Raw genomic sequence first — 22,912 nt, forward strand, 5'->3', positions numbered from 1 at the left:
ATGTAGTGTCGTGCAATCCGAAATGGTTACAGACTATTAATTTATCATCCTCGTACACGCAACGGACGTCTGGGTACTGCACGCCGTGTGCTAGTCTGTCGGACTAGCGCACGGCGCCGTGTGCTAGTCTTCGGACTAGCGCATGGCAAACCGACGCAATCACACGGCCGTCGTCTAGCGAAACTAAGACATGTCATGTGACGCGCTCTAAACCAATGAGCAGGCAGAATACTTGCAAGGGGTGTTATAATCTCACATATCACATATCCTCACCAACTCTCCATGGTCCCTATTTCGAGTTCAGCTAAATCAGACCATGATTTTATTGTGAACAACTCATGGTGATGTACAGAGGGCAATACAGTTTTATTACGAAAGTAAAGCTTGTACAAACTTAAAACTTACTATGTACATAGGCAATAGTGAGTAGATGAAACCGCCACTTTTTGGGAATGATGACGTCATTGATGACGTCATGGCAAGGTTTTTAAAGTTAAAAAAAAACGACATTTGCTTTTCGCTGTATCTCAACAAATCCAATCTCACACAAATATATTGCATTTGTGAAGAAACAAGGCGTTCAAAAGTGTGATACAAGTTAAACTATCAAATAACGACATATTGTATACAAAAACATCTTTATGGTTCAATGTTTTTGAACTACGTCATCACGTAACGTCCAACCGAACACCGTGTTTTTGTAATTAACAAAAAACTCTATGTCTAGTCATGGAGCAATAAACTAGCCATGGTCTAGTGCACTTTCTTCTTTTTTTATATCAGACTCATGGAAAATGGGAAAACAAACCTGACTCATCTTTTCCAGCTGTTGTAGACCTTTCTATACTATTTTGGAACCCGAAATCGAAGACTCTTCCAAAAGTATTAGTTTCGACTAGTTTGTTTCATAGGCAGTATATTCTTAGATCGTCAAAACCTTTGAAGACACTGGACACTATTGGTAATTTTCAAAGACCAGTCTAATCACTTGGTGTATCTCAACATGGGATTATGCCATAGAGCTATTATATATATAGCTCTAGATCGATTGTGCATAAAATAACAAACCTGTGACAATTTGCGCTCGAATTGGTCGTCGAAGTTGCTAGATAATAATGAAAGAAAAAACACTCTTGTCACACAAGGTCGTGTGCTTTCAGATTCTAATGCTGAGGTCTCGAAATCAATTTGTGAGGGAATTACTTCGTTCTTGAAAACTACGTCACATCAGAGGGAGCTGTTTATCACGATGTTTTATACTATCAACCTTTCCCCATTACTCGTTACCAGGTAAGGTTTTATGGTATTAATTATTTTGAGTAATACCAAAAGACAGTGTCCATCTGCCTTAATTAATAGAATCAAACTTCTTTACTCTCAAGTTTAGCAGATCAATATAATAGGCCCTTGGCCCTATTTGGAGTCTGTTTGAGAAGAAAATACAGTGGCCAGAAAGGTCATAATTCAGAGGCCTTATAAAGAAAAATTTTGCACACTTTTAATTTATTGGGTATAAAATACACGGTACCAGGTTTATAAAAAATAATACAAAGTGAACGAAGTATCCACCAAGTTGGACTAAACTGTTTGCTTATCAGTTTCTGTTATCAATTTTGTTTTGACCTGCGGTAGCCTTTTCTGGTGATATCAGTCATTGCCAACCAATAATAGTTTGACCTTGCTATTTTCAAAATGTTTATTTTAAAACCTGTATCAGTGTCGACTTTGTTATTAGCACAGTTTCGAACCAGGCCTCTCTACAACACGTCGTGGTAGTTTCCCATTCACCCGTTGATAAGTAGAACTCCATCTACACAAAATGGCCGACTTCGCTGCCGTTGTAGACAACATTACTGCACTATTGTGGCAAAGTTTTACACTGCGCAACGTCTTGTTGTACTCGACTCTCCTCCTGCTTGCACGATACACATTTAACCGTCTGAAGCACACCAACCTACCCCCTGGTCCATGGGGTCTACCTATCATAGGAGCGAACTTTAGGATCGGTTATAAGAATCCGGCCGAGGCGTTAATGGAAATAAGCCGTAAATACGGCCGAATCTTCAGCATCCGTTTTGGTCCTCAGCTGGTCGTTGTCATCAACGATGTAGAACTCGCCAAGGAAGCTTTTGTGAAGAATGGTGATGTGTCTAGTGGGCGGCCGCATCCCACTGATATTGGGTTCTCACTTAGAAAGATGCCGGGTGAGAGAACATAGTTGTATCATAGGCCCTTTTCGAAACGACTTGATTTGCTTTGGATTCGGCTCAGGCTAGCTTGGACCCGCGGTTGTTCTGACAATAATGCGCGTGCTTTGCGTATACGCGCCCAGGGTTTCAGACGAGGGGGGGGGGGGTGCCTTAAGCCGAATCCAAAGCCGAAGCCGTGGTTTCGAAACAGGCCATGGTAAACTTAGTTAGCTGTTGCATACCATCCATGTTTATGGTATGAACAGGGTAGGTTCTGCACAATCTACAATTTTTTAAAACTCGTCATGAATAATGGGTAAAATCTTGAAAAACATATAGCTTGATATCAGACTGTATTGTTTTATTTTAATTGTATGCACCGTTAATAGGATGGTATGTGGTTATGACCATCCTAATTGTGGCACCGTACACAGTATTGAAAGCAGACCATCACCAGGTTGCCAATTGAAAAGCCATTAGTTACAGAATGATGTTCATTACTATATAAACACCACTGATGAGTTTTCTCATATTAAACGAAAAATTGTATACCATCACAAGATCGGACGGCCACTTCAAGGTGGGTGTTGGGCTTAACTGATTTGGGTCAACTGTTCACCAGAGGCAGGTTGCCAGCTACTAAAGGGGTTGAAACAGGGTTACTGCACCGCTTTACAGTCCGTAAGGATATGTAGGTATCATCCACTAGGAGCCTGGATGGTAGAGCAGAGTGCGTTAGGAGCCTGGATGGTAGAGCAGAGTGCGCTACAGCAGACAGCAGTTAACCAATATCTACGAAGCAATGGTTACATGCCTCTCAGGGGCAAACGAGTCATGGACGGGAGTCGAACCCCAACTTTCCTGCCGACAAAACCAAGTCAGTTCTGATCATGTTGAATTCATTCTTCTCCTTTCAGCTCAGCTCATCCGATCCGAGGGTAAAGACTGGCGGGATCTCCGAAGCTTCACACTCAAGGCCCTTCGCCAATTCGGCGTCGGCACCCGCGAGATCGAAAACTTCATCGAGGACGAGGCGCAGCTCCTCTGCGCAGCCCTTGAGAAGGAGAAGGATAACCCCCTCGACCCCAGGATGCTTCTCAACATGGCCGTCGCCAACGTCATCTGCTCGTTTACCTTCGGCCAAAGGATGGAGTACTCATCCCCAGATCTACTCAAGATCATCGAAAGCATCCAGGATATTTCCAGAGACACATCTCTGACCAATCTGATGCAAGTGTGGCCGTTGCTGATTCTACTTCCGGGTTACAGCGCCGTCAGGAGCGGTATTATGACCTTTAGGCGGATGGCGATGAAGGTCATTGACCAGCATAAGGCGACCTATGACCCCAACGATATGCGTGATATTGTTGACTTGTACATTGCTGAGTTGCGGAAGGGAAAGGATGCCAAGATCCCGATTGATGAATCCTACGTGTGGATTAATGTTGGGGAGATATTTGGAGCCGGGGCGGACACCACGATCAACTCACTGATGTGGGCGGTGCTTGAAATGACGATGAGGCAGTCAGTGCAAGACAAGGTGTGTTGGGATAGGGCGGTTGGGTCAGTTGGTTGTTTTAAAGGAACACGTTTCCTTGGATCGGTCGAGTTGGTCTTTGAAACCGTTTGTTACAAAATGCAGATGGTTAGAAAGATATTTTAAAAGTAGAATACAATGATCCACACAAATTTGCATGGTTTTTCTTTTACTTTGCGAACTAACACGGTCGGCCATTAATTATGGGAGTCAAACAATATTGACCCCCATAAATGGCCTACCCGTGTTAGTCTACGAGGTAAAAGGAAAACCACGTAATTTTGAGTGATACTTGTGTGGATCATTATATTCTGCTTCTAAAATATCTTTCTAGTCATATGCATTTTATAACAAATGGTTACAAACGCTTTTCAAAGACCAACTCGACCGATCCAAGGCAACGTGTTCCTTTAAGATGTGTTCTATTTCCTAAATAAACATTTAATATGAACATACCATAACAAGCAAAATCACAAACACATGTCCTTTGTTTTATGATGGACCTTTCATTCCATAGCTGCTGCCTGCACAGAAAGTAAAGTCAAACGTTTTGAACCGTCAGCGTTTAATATTTAGGCGCGTAGAGTGGCGCAGCAATGCACATGGTTTTATTATAATTACGTAGAGGTTAACGAAGCCCTTTTTAAAAGTTGACAAACGCTGAGTATTTATGATCAAAGTCACCCGGAAGTGGTATTTTGTCAAAATAAAGCTTTTGTCACTAAAATATGTGTTTTGATGAGTGGAATATGAATAAACAATTAACTAAGGTTACAAAAAAATAGTTTCCATGTCATTTACAAATTTGAAAACAAGCCCGACCCGAGAGGGCGCTGTTCGTGACGTCAATCGAGGCGCGATGAATCGCTTGCAGTGCCAACACAAGTTAGTGACGCCTGGCGCAAGCTAAAAACATGCCCTCAAAGTTGAAACAATACCTGATTTTTTCACGTTAGGCAAATGCTCCTTTAGGTTCGTTACGTCTTTCACAGGTACCCTCTTCGACTTCCCCACTAGCTGGAAAAATCGTTGGGATGGCGTCATGTGTTTTTCTCTTCATGTCAAAATGTGTAGTGTATTCCAGATTCTCTAAGCACGACGGCTCGAAGTGTTTGCTGCACAGCGCTGGAAAAGACTTGCAAACTCAGGACCCCATCTTTAGTTGTTTTGCTGCATCCAGCAGCAATACACCTGGGCCCAATTTCATAGCGTTGCTTAAGGGTAAGCAAATTTGCGTGCTTACTGTAGCAGAACAATGTGTTTAAGCCTTAGCGTATTTCACAGGTTAGCAGAAAAATTGGGCGGTCATATGGCGTGTTTACCGTGGATTTGCATTGTGACGTCATTTATTTTCGTGCAGTAAGCACGGGAAGGTTACCATGTTTGTTCGTGTGCTTACGGTTAGCAGCGCTATGAAATGGAAATTGGACAGTAAGCACAAAATCGGCCGCTAAGCAGCGCTATGAAATTGGGCCCTGGTCGACATTGCCGGAAAAATACAAGAAAAAAGATTTTTTTTCGAAACGTACAAATTCTACGACTAGCACTTGAATGTACTTGCACGTACGTGTGTTCGATGTTCGATCGAGGCAAAGTCTGCCTCGATTGACGTCACAAAAGGGGTAGGCGGAGTCACCCCCACACAACATTATTATTTATTTTTTTTTACATATAAATCGTTAAAAACAATTACTCAACAAATTATTTTATTGTTCAGAAACATATACTCTAATGTTTGAAAAATAAAATCTATTTTCAGGTGACTTTAACATTGGGTCAACGTCGGACGGACGTTGCCTCTATGCATGCTCTGGCAACATTTGTAAAACAAAAAAAAAACATAAAAAAAAACGACCTGTCATACGATCTGTCATCAAAAAGAGAATGTTAGGTGCGATCACATTTGTTTTTCCATATCAAACTTAAAAGACATCAACACAATTTGCACTGTAAACTAATGCTCTGTCCTTTATAATTTTCTGTTGCTACTCAGGTCAGGCAGGAGATCCACGAGGTTCTCGGAACCCACCAGCCACCGAGAATGTCTGACCGGGGGAAACTGCCCTTTACCCAGGCAGCCGTCATGGAGTCGTTCCGCCTCCGACACCCCGGTCCCACCGGGTCCCTCCACAGGACTACGGCCCCTATGCAACTAGCAAGTTTTACCATACCGGAGGATACATTCGTGACCAGTCCGCAGTGGAGTATGCATCGGGATCCTCGTGAGTTCAAGAAGCCGTACGAGTTCGACCCGGGTAATTTTTTGACCAAAGAGGGCAATTTCTACGAGCCGAAGGGGTTCATGCCCTTTGGTGTTGGTAAGAATACCATGAAAGAATAAATAATTTAAGTTTCATGCTAAAGAAACAACAAAAGCAGGGGGATATCAAATCTGTGCTAGTTTATTGTTGTAGCCCCGCCCTTTCTCCACAATAATCACTAATCAGCAATCAATGAACATGATAAAGGTGGTTAATTCAAGATAAAGATTTATATTAAAAGTATGCCGGCTTACTTTTGTTGTTATTGTTGCAAAACAGCCATGTATGGAAAGGGTTAGGTCGAGTAAATAGGAAAATACACTGGGGGTGTCGAACAATAGGAGTGTTTTCTTTTCATCTGTTGTCACAAACCCAGTGTTTCCTCGGTGCCAGGTATTTACCATTCTTTATTATAATAGATGTTAAATTTGCATCGGGGATAAAGAATATTAATTTTGGTTTTCACCCATACACCGATGTGTGTCAGCACTGTATACTCAGTACTTACCCGAGTCCTGTGAAAAAATATCACAGGCATGTAACTCGGGTGGGATTCGAACCCACGACCCTTTCAATTCTAGAGCAGTGTCTTACCAACTAGACTACCGAGGTTGCCCGGCAGCTAGAGGCTGCTAATAATTCTTTATTATTTATTTCTTGTTAGGTCCACGTATATGTATCGGGGAGTCACTGGCACGAGCTGAACTCTTCATGTTCTTCGCAACTCTCATGCAGAGATTCAAATTTGTGTTAGCTCCGGGTCAGGTCATTCAGGGAGACGGCCATGGGCATTTTGGAGCTACCTACACCCCTAAACCATTCAAAGTTCGACTGACTGCCGTAGCGTAACGGGGCACCACACATGCAGTTCATGAATTCATCAATTTGTAGTCAGTTTAATCATCTGTTTCTGTATTTTGTTCAACTGATTATAATATTCTTATTATTATTATTATTATTATTATTTTTTTTTTTTTTTGGGGGGGGGGGTGAATATATACATCTCATCATGAATAGATTGTCAATAACCTTTAATTTATTTAATGGTGTTTGAAGCTTTGCATGGAGTTGAGAATAAAATAATAATAATAAATTATGATAAAAGGTATTTGTAATGCGCCAAATCAATCTAAAAGGATGTTCAATAAGAAGTAATTATAAACACAAACTAGTAAACTTGCGGGTACAACCATGTATAACATCTCCTTTGAAGGGGTGTTGGCTCTGAAAAGAGCCGGTGCACTCGACGTTTCGAACAGTATACTCCGCTCGCCTTCAGTTTCGACGTTTCGAACAGTTTACTTTGCTCGTCTTCGAAACGTCGAAACTGAAGAAGCAGAGTATACTCATCGAAACGTCGAGACCACACCGGCTCTTTTCAGAGCCAACACTCCTTCAAAAAAGATCTTGTAGTTGGTGTACCCGCAAGTTTACTATTTAGTAATTATAATCTTCTTTAATATCGATTCAAGCTTTTGAGACCAATACAAAATTGTATTTAACGAAGGGGGTTAAAGGGAACGTTATGCCTTTTGTTTTTGAAACAGTTTGATTGTTTTAATCCTATAAAAGTATTGCTACAATAAAACAAAGTTTGTGGCGTTTTTGCCAAAAACATCCGGAGCACGGCTGTGTTGTCCACGCAGGGCCTGGGAGAATAATCCAAAATTGGAATACACAATCTTAGAACCGTTATTTTTTAAATGAGTTACCATCACATAATGATCCCAAAATGCTTTGCACTGTCGAAAGGTGGTTTGTATTGACATTACTTTTGAGTGATTACCAAATGTATACCTTCCCTTTAGCAACCAACGAACCGTTCAACAACTGCTTTTAAATATCTCTCGTTACTATCACGCAACGACGGTTTGTAAATGATTATCAACTATCTTGACGATAATTAATAAACGGCTGTTAAAACATAAAGACATTTCGGTTGTGATGTTTAATCTCTGCAAACAAGTGTTATTTCTAATCGATCTTTCAGTTTCTTCTGCAGTGTTTGATTAGTTCTCTTAGAGTTTCCAAACACATACTTCGGAATGTTTTGTTCATTCCAATATATACAACGAAATTACACCAGCTATTATTAATGGCTAGCCAGACGGATACGAACTCCAACCAACCCGGTACCCCATCTGGGTTCCGATCGCCGTAAATCCTGACAGAGCAAAACGGAAGCCAGCTAATTGTGTACGTCACGACAATTACGAGGAGTAACTTGACTGCCTTACCGCTCCCAACTGCACCAGGGTTGCCTGGTTCCCGCCTCGGGCCAGCATTGGAAAGCATGTTAATTTTCTTAGCCTGCACGTGACTGATGTGGATGAGTTTCAAGTAGATACCAATCATGACAACCACAGCGAACATGAAAATAACGCAGAAAAAAATAACGTCCATGTACAAACTTGCTTTGCTGTACTTCATCTCACACATGACTGCGTCATGGTTATATTCCACGATGGGTTGCACTGCCGCCATGACTAGTACTACAAGTACAGTTGAATTTACCCATCCGAATATGGTGAAGAATAGCGTGCGTTTCTGTGGTAGTAGAGTTGGATAAAGTAAAGGTTTGGAGATCGCAACCAGGCGGTCAATGGAGAGTGTCAGTAGATTGAAAACGGAGATACCACCAAGTAGAACGATCACAGAGCACATCACTGTGCATGGCCACATTACCTCAAAGGGCCACCTGTCCAAGGCCGATAGTGGGATACAGAAAACGCACATGATCCCAACCCCTAGATCTGAAATGGCGAGCGATGTCATGGCAACTTTGGTGGAACCTGGTGGGAACTCCCCTCTTATCCTCAGCATGACGGCGATGGTCATGCTATTCAAGCAGATGATGGTGAGGCTCGTTACGGTGATATACGCCGTTCGCAGTACCACCAATGCCCGGCTGAGTTGGTCCGCCTCATTCAGAAAAGTCGCGTTAGAAAGAAGGCTTGACATTTTCTTTGTAAATAATTGGTGAATCCACTTTGCATTGGCCTGATGCATCAATATGAAGACACTAGCTGTGTGTCACTTTTTATCTGCCTACCAGTGACTCGCTAAATGAGCGATCAACAGGCTTCAGACGTGCATGTCGTATCTTGATACATCTGATGAGTAGTGCTGCGCTTTTGTATTAGACGTGCCGCCGCATACATTATCAGATTAAAATTAATGTTTACATAAAGCTCCCTGAAATAGACAATGACAAACAGTGCGTATTAGAAATGCAATTATGCTTCTCAACCGCTGTTCATAACGGAGATACTTCGTTTAATTATCTCGACCATTAAGTCGAGTTGAGGAGTTCTGTCGTCAGTGATTTAAAACTTATATTTTCGAAAACAACACAGATGAGCGCATCGCCACTAATAAATCACTTAGGAACTGATACGCTTGTCATAATTCTAATTAACTGAAGGGGGGGGGGGGCGGGTTTTATCTGTAAAAAAAAATGCCTTTGACGTTGACTGCAATCTTTATTATTAGAAACAAAATGAGACATGCACTTTATACGGGGGATGTGAATCTCCCTCTGGGACTCGAGACTCTGTACCATTTGAATTGTGATACAGAAAGTATGGTTTTCCCATAATTTAGCCTTCACCTCGTGTTGCATCGTTTATCTCGGGATGACATTTTGGGGAGTGGTTTAAAGGCAGTGGACACTATTGGTAATTACTCAAAACAATTGTTAGCATAAACATGTTCTTGGTAACCAGCACTGGAGAGATGTTGATTGTGCGAAACGGCTCCCTCTGGAATAAAGTAGTTTTCGAGACCTCAGAATTAGGCTTTGAGGTCACGAAATCAAGCATCTGAAACATACAACTTCGTATGACAAGGGTGTTTTTCTTCCATTATTATCTCGCAACTTCGACGACCAATTGAGTTCAGCAGCAGCAGCAGCAGCAGCATTTGCGGTTGATGTTGCTGTTGATGTTGCTGTTGATTTGATGTTGCCGCTGCCGTTGCCGCTGCCGCTGCCGCTGCCGCTGCCGCTGCCGCTGCCGCTGCCGCTGCCGCTGCCGCTGCCGTTGCCGCTGCCGCTGCCGCTGCCGTTGCCGCTGCCGCTGCCGCTGCCGCTGCCGCTGCCGCTGTCGCTGTCGCTGTCGCTGTCGTTGTCGTCGTCGTTGTCGTCGTCGTTGTCGTTGTCGTTGTCGTTGTCGTTGTCGTTGTCGTTGTCGTTGTCGTTGTTGTTGTTGTTGACGAAACGTCGAAACTGAAGAAGCAGAGTATACTAATCGAAACGTCGAGACCACACCGGCTCTTTTCAGAGCCAACACTCCTTCAAGAAAGATCTTGTAGTTGGTGTACCCGCAAGTTTACTATTTAGTTTTTTTAATCTTCTTTAATATCGATTCAAGCTTTTGAGACCAATAATAATAATAATAATATCGAAGTCTTATATAGCGCCTGTATCTACCAAACAAGGTACTCAAGGCGCTGAGTATATACAAACTTTCAGAAAGATAGGTTATTGCAGTGATGAATTTGGAGACCCAATTAGTTAGCACCTTTTAAGGGTTTACAAGGTGCTACGGGAAGCAGCCACAGCCAGGAACACCGTAGTCTAGGTTCCTAGACCATTGGTGTTGCGTGGTCACACACAACGAACGTTCCGATTATGCACGGCAAAAACTGTACACGCTTGTAATGAACGAACGCTAGCGGGCGCTCTGTTTCTCTGATTTCCGGTGCTCACCATGTCCTGTGCTCACCGGTGAGCACCGGAAATCAGAGAAACAGAGCGCCCGCTAGCGTTCGTTCATTACAAGCGTGTACAGTTTTTGCCGTGCATAATCGGAACGTTCGTTGTGTGTGACCTTGCCTTGATCAAGGCTGTGTAGACAATTACTCTAGCTGAAACCATAGAGCAAGGATAAACCTACGCCGCCCGAATGCGATATAATACAACCATGGAGCAATCACAACCAGTCCCCCGACTGACTCTAAAAAGAATAGCACACCGCACTCTCTCACGCACCACCACACAGCGCCTGTACATTGTACATGTACGCAGCCCCCCACACACACCGCTATTCCACCCACCGCTATCGCCCACAATCCTAGCCCGTGAGCCGTCAGGCTCACAGCCTTGACGATCTTGTAAACCGAGTGGCTTATGTGTTTCATTGTTTTTCTTCGCAAATCAGTGGAAAATGGGGGGGGGGGGGTGAGTGGATATGCAAAGATTTATTTCATGAATAATACATCATTCCTAATAGCCAATCACACACCATTATTGTCGGTCTAGAGGAAATGGATATGAATCATTGAGCCACAGCCAGGAACACCGTAGTCTAGGTTCCTAGACCATTGGTGTTGCGTGGTCACACACAACGAACGTTCCGATTATGCACGGCAAAAACTGTACACGCTTGTAATGAACGAACGCTGGCGGGCGCTCTGTTTCTCTAATTTCCGGATCTCCCCATGTCCTGTGCTCACCAAGTGAGCACCGGAAATCAGAGAAACAGAGCGCCCGCTAGCGTTCGTTCATTACAGTGTGTGACCACGCAACACCAATGGTCTAGGAACCTAGACTATCCAATCAGAAGCAGACAAACCTGCTGAGCAGTATTCATGAAATTGACCCCTGGATGTGTAGGTGACATACTACGTCACAGAGCAGACCAATCAGAACACAGAAAGTAAAAGCCCATGAAATGCAAGCTATTATCCATCTATTGAAATCATTCATAAATACAGCATGCATTTCTTCGGGCCCAGCTTTTGTTTGTTATCATGTGGAGTTTTCTACCCCTCGACTGTGAGCCTTTGTTTTGATGAATTACCCAGTTGTAAAAGTATTACGTAAGTTCTTTTTCTTTCAGTGGAAATTTCCGTTCAGATTTCTTTCACTTTTGTTAAAACTCTGGCAGCGTGGTTGGCCAGTTGACTCAACGCTAAGCTACGGTAAAGGTGGTTGTGGCAGGATGCGGAAGGTAACTTTTTAAAGTAAGGTAGATGACTGAAGTTAGTTAGATATTATTTTATATTTATGGGAGTATTTTGCCTTGTTTTCCTGTGCACCATGTGCTATGCTGTGCTACGTTAGTAAATGCTGTGTTCGCCGTCTACATGTAAATGCTTCTTCTCGTATCGTAGGACGTCCTGTTTTCAAGGTGTCCCTATAACCGCGGCAAATCTGTTACCTCTCGTGCTTGATGTAAAAACAGTCTCTAAATAAAATGTTTGTGGTTTGACCATGGTTTGACTTGCCAAGCAAAGAGTCTCCTATCCCTTGACCAAAACTTAGAACCATGTAAGGCTCCACTGGTTAGTTGCACTTGCAAATGCAAGAAGTTTTAGTAATTTAGGCGTTTCTACAATTGTTTACAAGGTACAAAAATTGGTCACAATGTTGGACCATGTACCAAAAAATTGCCCTCCGGAAAAGTTTTCTCAAACACTTTTTAACTTACATTATTTTCATGATGATCAGATCTTGTGACTGAATATTCTGCTGAGCATTCTGTGAAATAAATACAGAGACTTAAATAAGCCATGTGCCTATATCATTTTCTTTGGAGAATTTTGTATTACCCTCATTAATATTAAAAATTAAAACATTTGCTTGGTGATTCAATTATCACAATTTATTAATATGTTTTACTATAAATATTAAGGAGACAAAATAACACAAAAAATAAATACAAGTCAGATTTGAAAGCCAATAATTGTTCACACTTTTTATTAATTGTTTTTGTTTTAATTTTTTTCTAATTATCATGGTCATTTTTAGAATGTCATACAAAATATTTTGAATAAAATGAAGAAACTTGCTGGCTATAGAGTCACACAAAGTCTCGTAGAACACTTGTTGTCACTGCAAATTTGTCTTCCACGTATTGCTTCACCAGGACACTATACTTTCTCGTTTGCCTCAAACTAAACAAAATGGGACGCCTGTTGAAGTCATCGAAGATTGGTGTGTTGTGTGAAAATTTCAATATCCACCAAGTTTTAATATGTGTTAGCATACTTCTTATAAACAAATGAAGGTAATTAGCACATCATAATTTATTTCCAATTCAAAGAAAAAGCCACAATACCCTGAAAACAGGACCTTGGAGGGTATGACTACAATTAGATTCTGCTACCTAGCTATATTATCAACGGTCGCCTCGAACCTCTAAATCTATAATGGAAACATTTTGCCCACCTTGTTGAGCTGTAAATGGCTCTCTTTTAACATGGGGCTCATCACAGTCGCCATTACAGTGATGAGACTGATGTTAAAAGAGTGCCATTTACAGCTCTACAAGGTGGGCTAGGAAGCGTGTTGCCCTTCACACTCCTGGAATTCTTATTTAAAACTGCATCTGGCAATTAGTCTATTTGCAACCATGTCTCTATGTTTGTTCTCACAGTGAGCTCAGTCGCGCTGGTCCAGAAAATTATCCCTGCAAAAAAGAAATTGCAAACAAATGATCACCCAATTTTCACCCTCGTTAGTTAACATAGATGCCTCCCCCCCTCGTTGAATTTTTTCAGGTTTAAGACTAAGTTTCTTATAGTGTCTGCCTCATCTCTGTTTTTTCCTTCAATTTAACATCTATTTATTTGAAGTTTACTAGGTCTATTGTAGCCTGCCTGATAATAGTCCAAACATTGATACACAAATTTCATCCACTTTACTTTTTGAGCATAACATTGGATTATAAAATTGTGTCTCTTTTCTATAGTAAATACAATAAGATTTTTTAAGGCAGTGGACGCTATTGGTAATTGTCAAAGACTAGCCTTCACAGGTGGTGCATCTCAACAGATGCATAAAATAACAAACTTGTGAAAATTTGAGCTCAGGCGGTCATCGAACTTGCGAGATAATAATGAAAGAAAAAAACACACCGTTGTCACACGAAGTTATGTGCGTTTTATGGTTGATTTCGAGACCTCAAGTTCTAAATCTTAGGTCTCGAAATCAAATTCCTGGAAAATTACTTCTTTCTTAAAAACTATGGCACTTCCATTACCTCTCCCCGTTACTCGTCACCAAGAAGGGTTTTATGGTAATTACCAATTTTGAGTAATTACCAATAGTGTCCACTGCCTTTAACGTCCCATCCGAAGGACTAAGCAATGGTTAAGTGTCTGCTTAAGGGAAACCGATCTTTGTCAAACTTCTTTGAAACCCAATCTTTTTAAGACTGGTTAATAAAATAAAGTTAAACAGTTAGTGGTCACTCTTAAAAATAATGTTAATGAGACAAGTTTCGTTAGAAGCCTACACAAGTTTTTTTTAATAGTATATGGATGGTTATGGATTCTGGATTCAAGCGCTTAGTTTGTGATCCAAAAAGGCTAGGGTTTCACTTTGAACTTACCCATGTACTTAGACCTCAGTGTGGCAATACAAGTTTTGGAATAAGACGACGTCATAACTTTAAATCAATGTTTAATTATTTACAAAGTAATATATCTGGAGAACCGTAGTTGCTACATGCAAGATCTTTGCACCCTGTGAAAGACCCTAGCTTGTGATCTTTACTTCTGTTTAAAAATTAAAGCATTTGGATACTTTTGGTAACACAAAAGACAATGTCCGCAGATTTACATTTAACTTACACCAAAGATAATGATTGTGTAAAGCTTTCCTAAAAATAGGAATGAGGTGCTGTAATTCTTGAGAATTTCGCTCTACATGCTTATGTAGTTTTTGTGAATGATAAAGGCAGGAAAACAAGAAATGTAAATGCACCAAAAATACAATTACATGTCAAACGCATTATAAGCAAGTTTACATGTAAATGGTATTCCAATACATTCAGTCTCGTTCAAGTACTTTATTTAGCACCTTGCCCCTCGTTCCAAAACTACTCTCTAACCACTGGAGCTACCATCTTTTAATCTGATGTTGTCAAACATGTTTCACAACTTATAGAATGTTATATTTGTTTCCCAACATGCAGTGACTGAGATTGAGAACCTGGGATGGAGTCCTTCTCATCTACATGCTCTCATGACAGACCCTGCAACCACTGTAATCCCGTGGTATTACGGCACAGAGGGATTACGTCCTAAAGGTATATTTTTATCACCATTTATTCACTCTAACATCAAACCTGCACCAAACTGCATGATTAACAAGCTCACTCCCATTACACCATCACTTTACAATCTACTAAGCTCATTTCCATGCTTGCATGTTACATCTTAACAATCAGGGGTTCGTTCAACGACAGCGAGAACGTACCCCATCTATAACTCCACACCATCCGTTATCAGTCACTTGTCATGTAACAACCACTCACACCATTTATATGCACCTGAAATATTCCCAAACTAAATGGAATAATTCTGTTTGGAGGTGCATTTTCTGAATGTATGTATTTTTTGTTCTTTATTTACTGCAATGGTGAAATGCGGAACCAACTGCCATTGGAATACGCAATATGGAGTCCAATGGAAACTGCACCAGTGATTCCAGGGCCATGAAGACTTCATTGGAGCTGTGGTGAGCGGAGGTTGCTGTGAGGAAAACAACACTTACACATTTTAAAGTTCAGGAATAGAACCTGAAGGTAAGTTTATGTTCAGGATGTTTATAGTTTGGAAGTTCATGCAGGACCAAAATTGTAAACAAAAAATCCTGAAATGATGATATTTTGTTAATTTTTGTTATAGCCAATGAACACTTTCTGAACAGAACAACAAATTAAAGTTCACAGATTTATAAATAACTCACAGGGTTTACAAAAGGTAATGGTTAAAGACTTCCCTGTGAAATATTATTCCCTGAAATGCTTTACTTTCTGAGAAGACATTAATACAATTCTCAATTCTCAATATCGAGAACAACTGATTTATTATAAACACATTATTTTCCCGTTATTTTTTCCCGACTCTGATGACCGATTGAGCCTAAATTTTCACAGGTTTGTGTACAAGTTGTGATCCACGAAGTGTGGGTCTTTGGACAATACTGTTTTATCGATGATGTGCTATTGCTTAAAAAAAAAACTCCTGCAAAGAAAAATGTCTAATTGAGTTTTGCGCTTCACTACTTTTCAAATTTATATGAAAATTGTTGAGTTCTTTTTTTTTGTTTTTTGGGGGAGGGTCTCTGATTTCATATTATAATGGTGTAAAATGCCATTTTGTTTGAAGCCCTTCAACATCTTTTATGTTTCATGTTCTTCAGCTGTGGTGAGCGGAGGTATGCTGTGAGGAAACGACGCTCATTTAAAAGTTCAGGAATACAACCTGAGGGTAAGTTTATTTTCATGATGTTTATAGTTTGGAATTTCATTCAGGACCATAATTTGTAAAGAATTTTCCTGAAATGATGATAATTTGTTAATTTATGTTAAAGAGGGGCTCCTGCAAAGGTCAAATTGAGCTGGGGGATTCACTATTTTTTAATAAAATTGTTTATCTGGGGGAAGGGTCTCTGACTTCATATTGTAATGGTGTAAAATGCCATTATGTCTGATGCCCAGCAATTTTTTTATAGAAATAAAACAATAGTGGATATCATCATATTTTGAAATACATGGTCGATAAATTGTTGTACACAAATTGTTCATTTCATTTTGAAACTCTGATCATTCAATCCAAATGGCATTACATCTGAGTTAATTTGACTGACACAGAAATTCCTCTTGGGAATGTACAGACACATTTTTTTTTATGTCTGATGATGTCATGTTACATTAACTCAATGATTGAGCAAATTTTGTGGTTTGAATGCAGTTATTGAATGATTCTCCATATACAGGTGATGTCACAAGGATAATGGCTACCAAGGATCATGGAAGGAGGACGAGGATGTCTTATGGTCTGAGGATGCAAGTTTCTAGGTAAGATGACTTAAGAAAGTAAAATACAGTATAAGATATTACTGTCTGAATGTATCTATTTTTTGTATTTTATTTACTGCAAGGGTGAAATGCGAAACCAACTGCCTGTGAAGTACGGAGTCCAGTGAAAACTGCACATCAATTGTGTCTGCGTTCGTGCTGGTGACGTCCATCCGCCGATAATCAAGAAGACAACCGCTGGTTCCTGGCTTCATAGAGGAGTGTTCCTGTCTCCCTGGTCGATGAGAGAATGCATTGCAGTCTGATGGATCAACAACAGATGTAATAATGGCAACTATATTTGTTTTGACATGAAACTAAAACAGATTTTACACATGTAATAACATAACTTTAAAGGATTGCGCAGAGAGTTTGTTGCATCAATCTTTTTACAACAATCGATATCTTTGAGATGACATAAATAATTCAAACTTGTTGCTGAAAAGCAGCGACTGAACTCAACTTTTGAACTAACTTTGTGATGAAGTTGTTGAATGATTCTCCATATACAGGTGATGTCACAAGGATAATGGCTACCAAGGATCATGGAAGGAGGACGAGGATGTCTTATGGTCTGAGGATGCAAGTTTCCAGGTAAGACGACTTAAGAAAGTAAAATACAGTATAAGTTATTACTGTCCATAAGTATTAATTAGTTCCTTCAGTTGTTAGCTTTGTTAGGGTTCCTGCGCCAGGAGTGTCACAGACATGGCGCATTACAAGTTTCCTTTATTATTATTATTAAGTCGTAAAAAAAGTGCTTTTGAAAACTTAATGTGGCTTATTTTGAATGCCCAAACAAAACTAGCTCAATAAAACCATGCAGTTTAACCCTTAACAGAACCTAAACATTCTTTTCTTTCCTCTGATGTGTTCATAAGTGTTCATCAAAGTTTAACGAAAATATTACAATTTATTTTACGATTTGCTAAATGCAGACAAACAAGTTGATGAGAAATATTTGACTCTAAAAATTCAAAGAAATAAACCCTAACGAATAATATGATTGAAAAACTCAAACCCACATTTATGTTGACCTAAATTATTCCCAAACTAAATGGAATAATTCTATTTGGAAGTGCATTTTCTGAATGTATCTATTTTTTGTCTTTTATTTACTGCAATGGTGAAATGCGAATCCAACTGCCTGTGAAGTACGGAGTCCAATGAAAACTGCACATCAATGCCGTCTGCGTTCGCGCTGGTGACGTCCATCCGCAGATGACCAAGAAGACAACCGCTGGTTGCCTGGCATCATAGAGGAGTGTTCCTCTCCCTGGTGGATGAGAGAATGCATTGCAGTATGATGGACCAACAACAGATGTAATAATGACAACTATATTTGTTTTGACAGGAAACTAAAACAGATTTTACACATGTAATAACATAACTTTAAAGGGAGTGGACACTATTGGTAATTGTCAAAGACTAGCCTTCACAGTTGGTGTATCTCAACATACGCATAAAATAAGAAACCTGTGAAAATTTGAGCTCAATCAGTCATCAAAGTTGCGAGATAGTAATGAAAGAAGAAAACACCCTTGTCACACGAAGTTGTGTGCGTTTAGATGGTTGATTTTGAGACCTCAAGTTCCAAACTTGAGGTCTCGAAATCAAACTCGTAGAAAATTACTTCTTTCTCCAAAACTATGGCACTTTAGAGGGAGCTGTTTCTAACAATGTTTTATACCACCAACCTCTCCCCATTACTTGTCACCAAGAAAGGTTTTATGTTAATAATTATTTTGAGTAATTACCAATAGTGTCCACTGCCTTTAAAGGATTGCGCAGAAAGTTTGTTGCGTCAATCTTTTTACAACAATCGATGTCTTTGAGATGACATAAGTAGTTCAAACTTGTTGTTGAAAAGCAGCGACTGAACTCAATTTTTGAACTAACTTAATGATGCAGTTGTTGAATGATTCTCCATATACAGGTGATGTCACAAGGATAATGGCTACCAAGGATCATGGAAGGAGGACGAGGGTGTCTTATGGTCTGAGGATGCAAGTTTTCAAGTAAGACGACTTAAGAAAGTAAAATACAGTATAAGTTATTACTGTCCATAAGTATTAAGTCGTAAAAAAGTGCTTTTGAAAACTTAATGTGGCTTATTTTGAATGCCCAAACAAAACTAGCTCAATAAAACCATGCAGCTTAACCCTTAACAAAACCTAAACCATCCTTTCTTTCCTCTGATGTGTTCATAAGTGTTCATCAAAGTTTAACGAAAAATTTACAGTTTATTTTACGATTTGCTAAATGCAGACAAACGAGTTGATGAGAAATATTTGACTCTAAAAATTCAAAGAAATAAACCCTAACGAATAATATGATAGAAAAACTCAAATCCACATTTATGTTGACCTAAATTATTCCCAAACTAAATGGAATAATTCTATTTGGAAGTGCATTTTCTGAATGTATCTATTTTTTGTCTTTTATTTACTGCAATTGTGAAATGCGAAACCAACTGCCTGTGTCGTACGGAGTCCAATGAAAACTGCACATCAATGGCGTCTGCGTTCGTACTGGTGACGTCCATCCGCCGATGACCAAGAAGACAAACGCTGGTTGCCTGGCTTCATAGAGGAGTGTTCCTGTCTCCCTGGTGGATGAGAGAATGCATTGCAGTCTGATGGATCAACAACAGATGTAATAATGGTAACCATACTTGTTTTCACAAGAAACTAAAACAGATTTTACACATGGAATAACATAACTTTAAAGAATATTGTGCAGAGAGTTTGTTGCATCAATCTTTTTAACAGTCTGCGTCTTTGAGATGACAGAAACTTCAAATTTTCATGAAAAGTAGTGTTTGAACTTAATTTTTGAGCTAATTTTGTGATTTGATTTTGAAGCAGTAGTTCCGTAATGATCATCAGATGATTACATTATATTAGTCTCTATATGGTTTGTACTGATGTGATAACAACTTTCTTTCAGATGGCGCTCCCCTAGAGGTCATCCGCTAGAAGGCGTCTATACAAGAATGCTACCAATGGCCATTGATGTAACATTTTTAGATCGGCTGAAGGACACAGCACACAACCAGAAACAACTGAGCTTAAGATGCTGATGCTGGACGGGGCGTTGAAGGCGGCCATCAGAGGTTCCCAAGATGGCGTCAGCTAAAGACAACCTGTCGCTCAACTACTACTTACATACAGGTTATTGTGATGACTACTTTTCTCCCATCCTGTCAACATGGACCATGAAGATGTGACATCACAACACAAAGATAGATACGTCATGGCTTGAGGAGATATACATCAAGTATTTCTACAACTACTTACCAGGATCCTTGAAGGTAAGATCTCTTTTAGCTAATAAATCTGAGAAATCCATTAACGTGCGGAAAAGAAACTTTGCTTAAACACAAAAATTGAACTTACAAATCTTTTTGTTTCAATTTTGTATTATATCATATAACAGGATGAACAGAGTGGAACAACTAAGAGTTGATTACGTCAAGATGCTGAGCCACATTGTGCAGCACCAATAAAACTGTTGCTTCAACACAGTCTTTGTAAAGGAGGACTGTTTCTTCATGATGACTGCCCTCATCTAAGGTTGTATCCAAATTGGTGGTACCAGCTTCGACTGTTACTAAGGATGTACTTCGACCATTGAGTAGACGTTCCAAGAGCATGAACAACATTGAACAAACCTTCCAATGGATCTTGATATTACAGCATGATCATCCGGATTCATCTGCAGATTGAACTCAGTTACACAACAAAGTTTTCTTATTGTGGAACAATGACTTGAATATTAGTATTGTTTGAAGCTTTGCATGGTGAAGAGAAATAGGAAGAAACTATAAATATGTATATTTAACTTGTGGGTACACTCTTTTGTGTGAGTGTTGGCTGTGAAAAGACCCTTTATTTGTGTGAGTGTTTGATCAAGGCTGATTTGTCATGGTGTCCCAGACTGCCGTGTGCTTGATGTTTCTTGATTCTCATGGATATGAATGCAGCAGGTCTCCTCTATGTGTCATCGCATTCGGAGGGAATGCTGGTCTTCTGTGTGAAGTGATGTTTGAATCTTGTTTGTTTCTGGGTTGAGCTTGGCTGACGATTTGTTGGAGCTTGTGAGATGCATGGCCGATGTATGGAAGGGTGATGGTAGCCTTGAACTGCGGACTTTTGTCTACTTGTGTGATGAGGAATGGCTTGGGCTGGCTGCAGGAATTGAAGGTCTTTTATTTAGTCGTTGAGTTGTAGTGATGTCTTGATGTGATGAAGTTCCTGCTTCAAGCTGCCTTGTTCAACTTATTTTGTAGACAGAATACGTAATAACTTGTAATGAGATAATTCCTTACAAGTTAATGTATTCACATTTTTAATGTTGCATGTTTGTAATGAGGTATTTCATTACACTCATGCAAAACATTCTTGCAATGAAATACCTCATTGCAAGTATGTCAAAGTTTCAAGTGCGTAATGAAGTACTGCATTACAAGCATGAAACAAATTATGTAAATTTGTAATGCAATTGCTCATTACAATTATGAAACAATAGGGTAAACTCATTACAAATATAAAGACAACAAGCTTGTCAAGAAGTGTATATGAGTGGTTTAACATTACAAACTAATAAAATTTAGTTTTACTTTTACTGAATTTGAATATTGTATTAGATGAATGGTACCTTTTATTGTGTGTCACTCTGTCTTTCCGTTATTCATCCAAACAATATTATAAGTGTTCTGGGGGTACCCCCACATGGTGGCCACCATGGTTTTTTTTGTATTAGTTATTATTTAAGGACATGTAAATATTGTGACTCACATTGGGTTCAATAACTCTTATTGAGGTTTTAAATTACAATGGTCATGACATTGTACTGTGTTCCTTGAGGGTGTCTGTGTCCTCATTGTTATGCTAATTATTCACAATGTTCATTGTTACGAGCTAGGCAGCATGTTGAGTTTTTGCTCAATAGAGGGCGCTGTTCGCCGGGCACCGAGTACTAGTTGTTATATAATTCATTACAATGGTTATAACAAAGGTGACAACATTTATATTATCTACTGTTAATTATGTTGCATTAATGTCACACTCAGTATCCATAATCTTTATACCTTGCAATAGTTGAGATTGCTCGTTAGTTATTATTTTTTTTTATACAAAGGACATGACATTAGTTTTATTATCTGGTGTTAATTTTGTGGCAAAAATGCCACACTAAGATTGGTATTGTGATATACCATTCACAACAGTTTTATAGTTGAGAGTACTTGTTAACAAGGTTTTTTTTAATTACAAAATTGTTGACAAGTTTGATATTCGCCTATGTAGATAGCTATTTGATGCTAATATCAGGGTTTTCAAGAGTACTTTCTCACAAGAGTGTTTCTTCACTCTGCAGACAAAGGGAGCTAGCCACTATTGTAATGACTTCCGATGTAGGATATTGATTGAAATTATATAATGTATCTTATCTTAAACAAAGGAAAGTAATAAATTGGTTTTACTGCAACAAAACGGTATATAAATTTTCTTTAACCGCCTAATCATGGTCAACAACTTTAATTGAACAATTGAAAGCATTTCTGAAGTCATAGTTATTATAGATAAGTTTAAGTGGGGTTTTCCAGAGTATTTGTTATCTCTGGTTTTTCACTCCGTAGGCTAGGTATCAAAGGGGGGTAACATTTCAAAGAAGCAATTGTTGTAATGGTTACAAACTTGGATGTATTATGATCCCTTTAACTGTTGTGGGGTGGAAGATGACAACCTTCACGTGGTCCACCCTGTTGTTAACTAATGTCATCAAAGACCTTTTCGCAAATCCTTTTGCAAAGCGCTTACTGTTGAACGAGGTGCAGGCTGATCCAGCTCGCAGTCAAACTTGATCGCTATGCATGCGTACCAAGTATTTGCGATGAGGTCAAAACCAATCTATGTAGCAACTCCTTGTTTTCATACTGGTGTTGTCTTGTAGCCTAATTATTGTTAGTAGGCCCTATTAATACCTATTACCATAACTATCAATCACTTAAAGGCAGTGGACACTACTGGTAATTACTCAGAATAATTATTAGCATAAAACCTTACTTGGTAACGAGTAATTGGGAGAAGTTGATTGTATAAAACATTGTGA

The 22,912-nt window shown here is 39.6% G+C and overlaps 2 protein-coding genes and 1 long non-coding RNA gene across 4 annotated transcripts; 2 read left to right on the plus strand and 1 right to left on the minus strand.

Annotated features, from left to right (window-relative positions):
* The first annotated feature begins 1,819 nt into the window (after nt 1–1,819).
* LOC117304831 (cytochrome P450 2D3-like) lies at nt 1,820–7,041 on the plus strand. The gene is made up of 4 exons (XM_033789446.1): nt 1,820–2,204; nt 3,107–3,729; nt 5,720–6,044; nt 6,652–7,041. The coding sequence occupies exons 1-4, from the start codon at nt 1,820–1,822 to the stop codon at nt 6,834–6,836; spliced, it is 1,518 nt and encodes a 505-aa protein (XP_033645337.1). The 3' UTR covers nt 6,837–7,041.
* A 932-nt stretch (nt 7,042–7,973) lies between these two features.
* LOC117304832 (probable G-protein coupled receptor 21) lies at nt 7,974–8,948 on the minus strand. The gene has a single exon (XM_033789447.1). It carries the CDS (start codon nt 8,946–8,948, stop codon nt 7,974–7,976), a length of 975 nt encoding a protein of 324 aa, XP_033645338.1.
* Nucleotides 8,949–15,426: 6,478 nt separating this feature from the next.
* Nucleotides 15,427–22,528, plus strand: LOC117304700. 2 transcript variants are annotated; one of them, XR_004520615.1, is made up of 6 exons: nt 15,427–15,520; nt 16,141–16,208; nt 16,717–17,080; nt 18,735–19,462; nt 19,748–20,111; nt 20,237–22,528. It is a non-coding gene; the product is annotated as an uncharacterized LOC117304700 (long non-coding RNA). The 2 variants fall into 2 exon arrangements; XR_004520616.1 differs by having other exon boundaries at nt 18,735–19,453.
* Nucleotides 22,529–22,912: the final 384 nt, after the last annotated feature.

This window comes from Asterias rubens, chromosome 21 (genome assembly GCF_902459465.1).
Source record: "Asterias rubens chromosome 21, eAstRub1.3, whole genome shotgun sequence".
NCBI lineage: Eukaryota > Metazoa > Echinodermata > Asteroidea > Forcipulatida > Asteriidae > Asterias > Asterias rubens.

Bases quoted from the DNA above. Each gene is read 5' to 3' on its own strand.
- LOC117304832 (XM_033789447.1), bottom strand. From the start codon at position 8,948: ATGTCAAGCCTTCTTTCTAACGCGACTTTTCTGAATGAGGCGGACCAA.
- LOC117304831 (XM_033789446.1), top strand. From the start codon at position 1,820: ATGGCCGACTTCGCTGCCGTTGTAGACAACATTACTGCACTATTGTGG. The intron at 2,205-3,106 runs GTGAGAGAACAT...TTCTCCTTTCAG, and splicing joins CTCACTTAGAAAGATGCCGG to CTCAGCTCATCCGATCCGAG. The intron at 6,045-6,651 runs GTAAGAATACCA...ATTTCTTGTTAG, and splicing joins GTTCATGCCCTTTGGTGTTG to GTCCACGTATATGTATCGGG.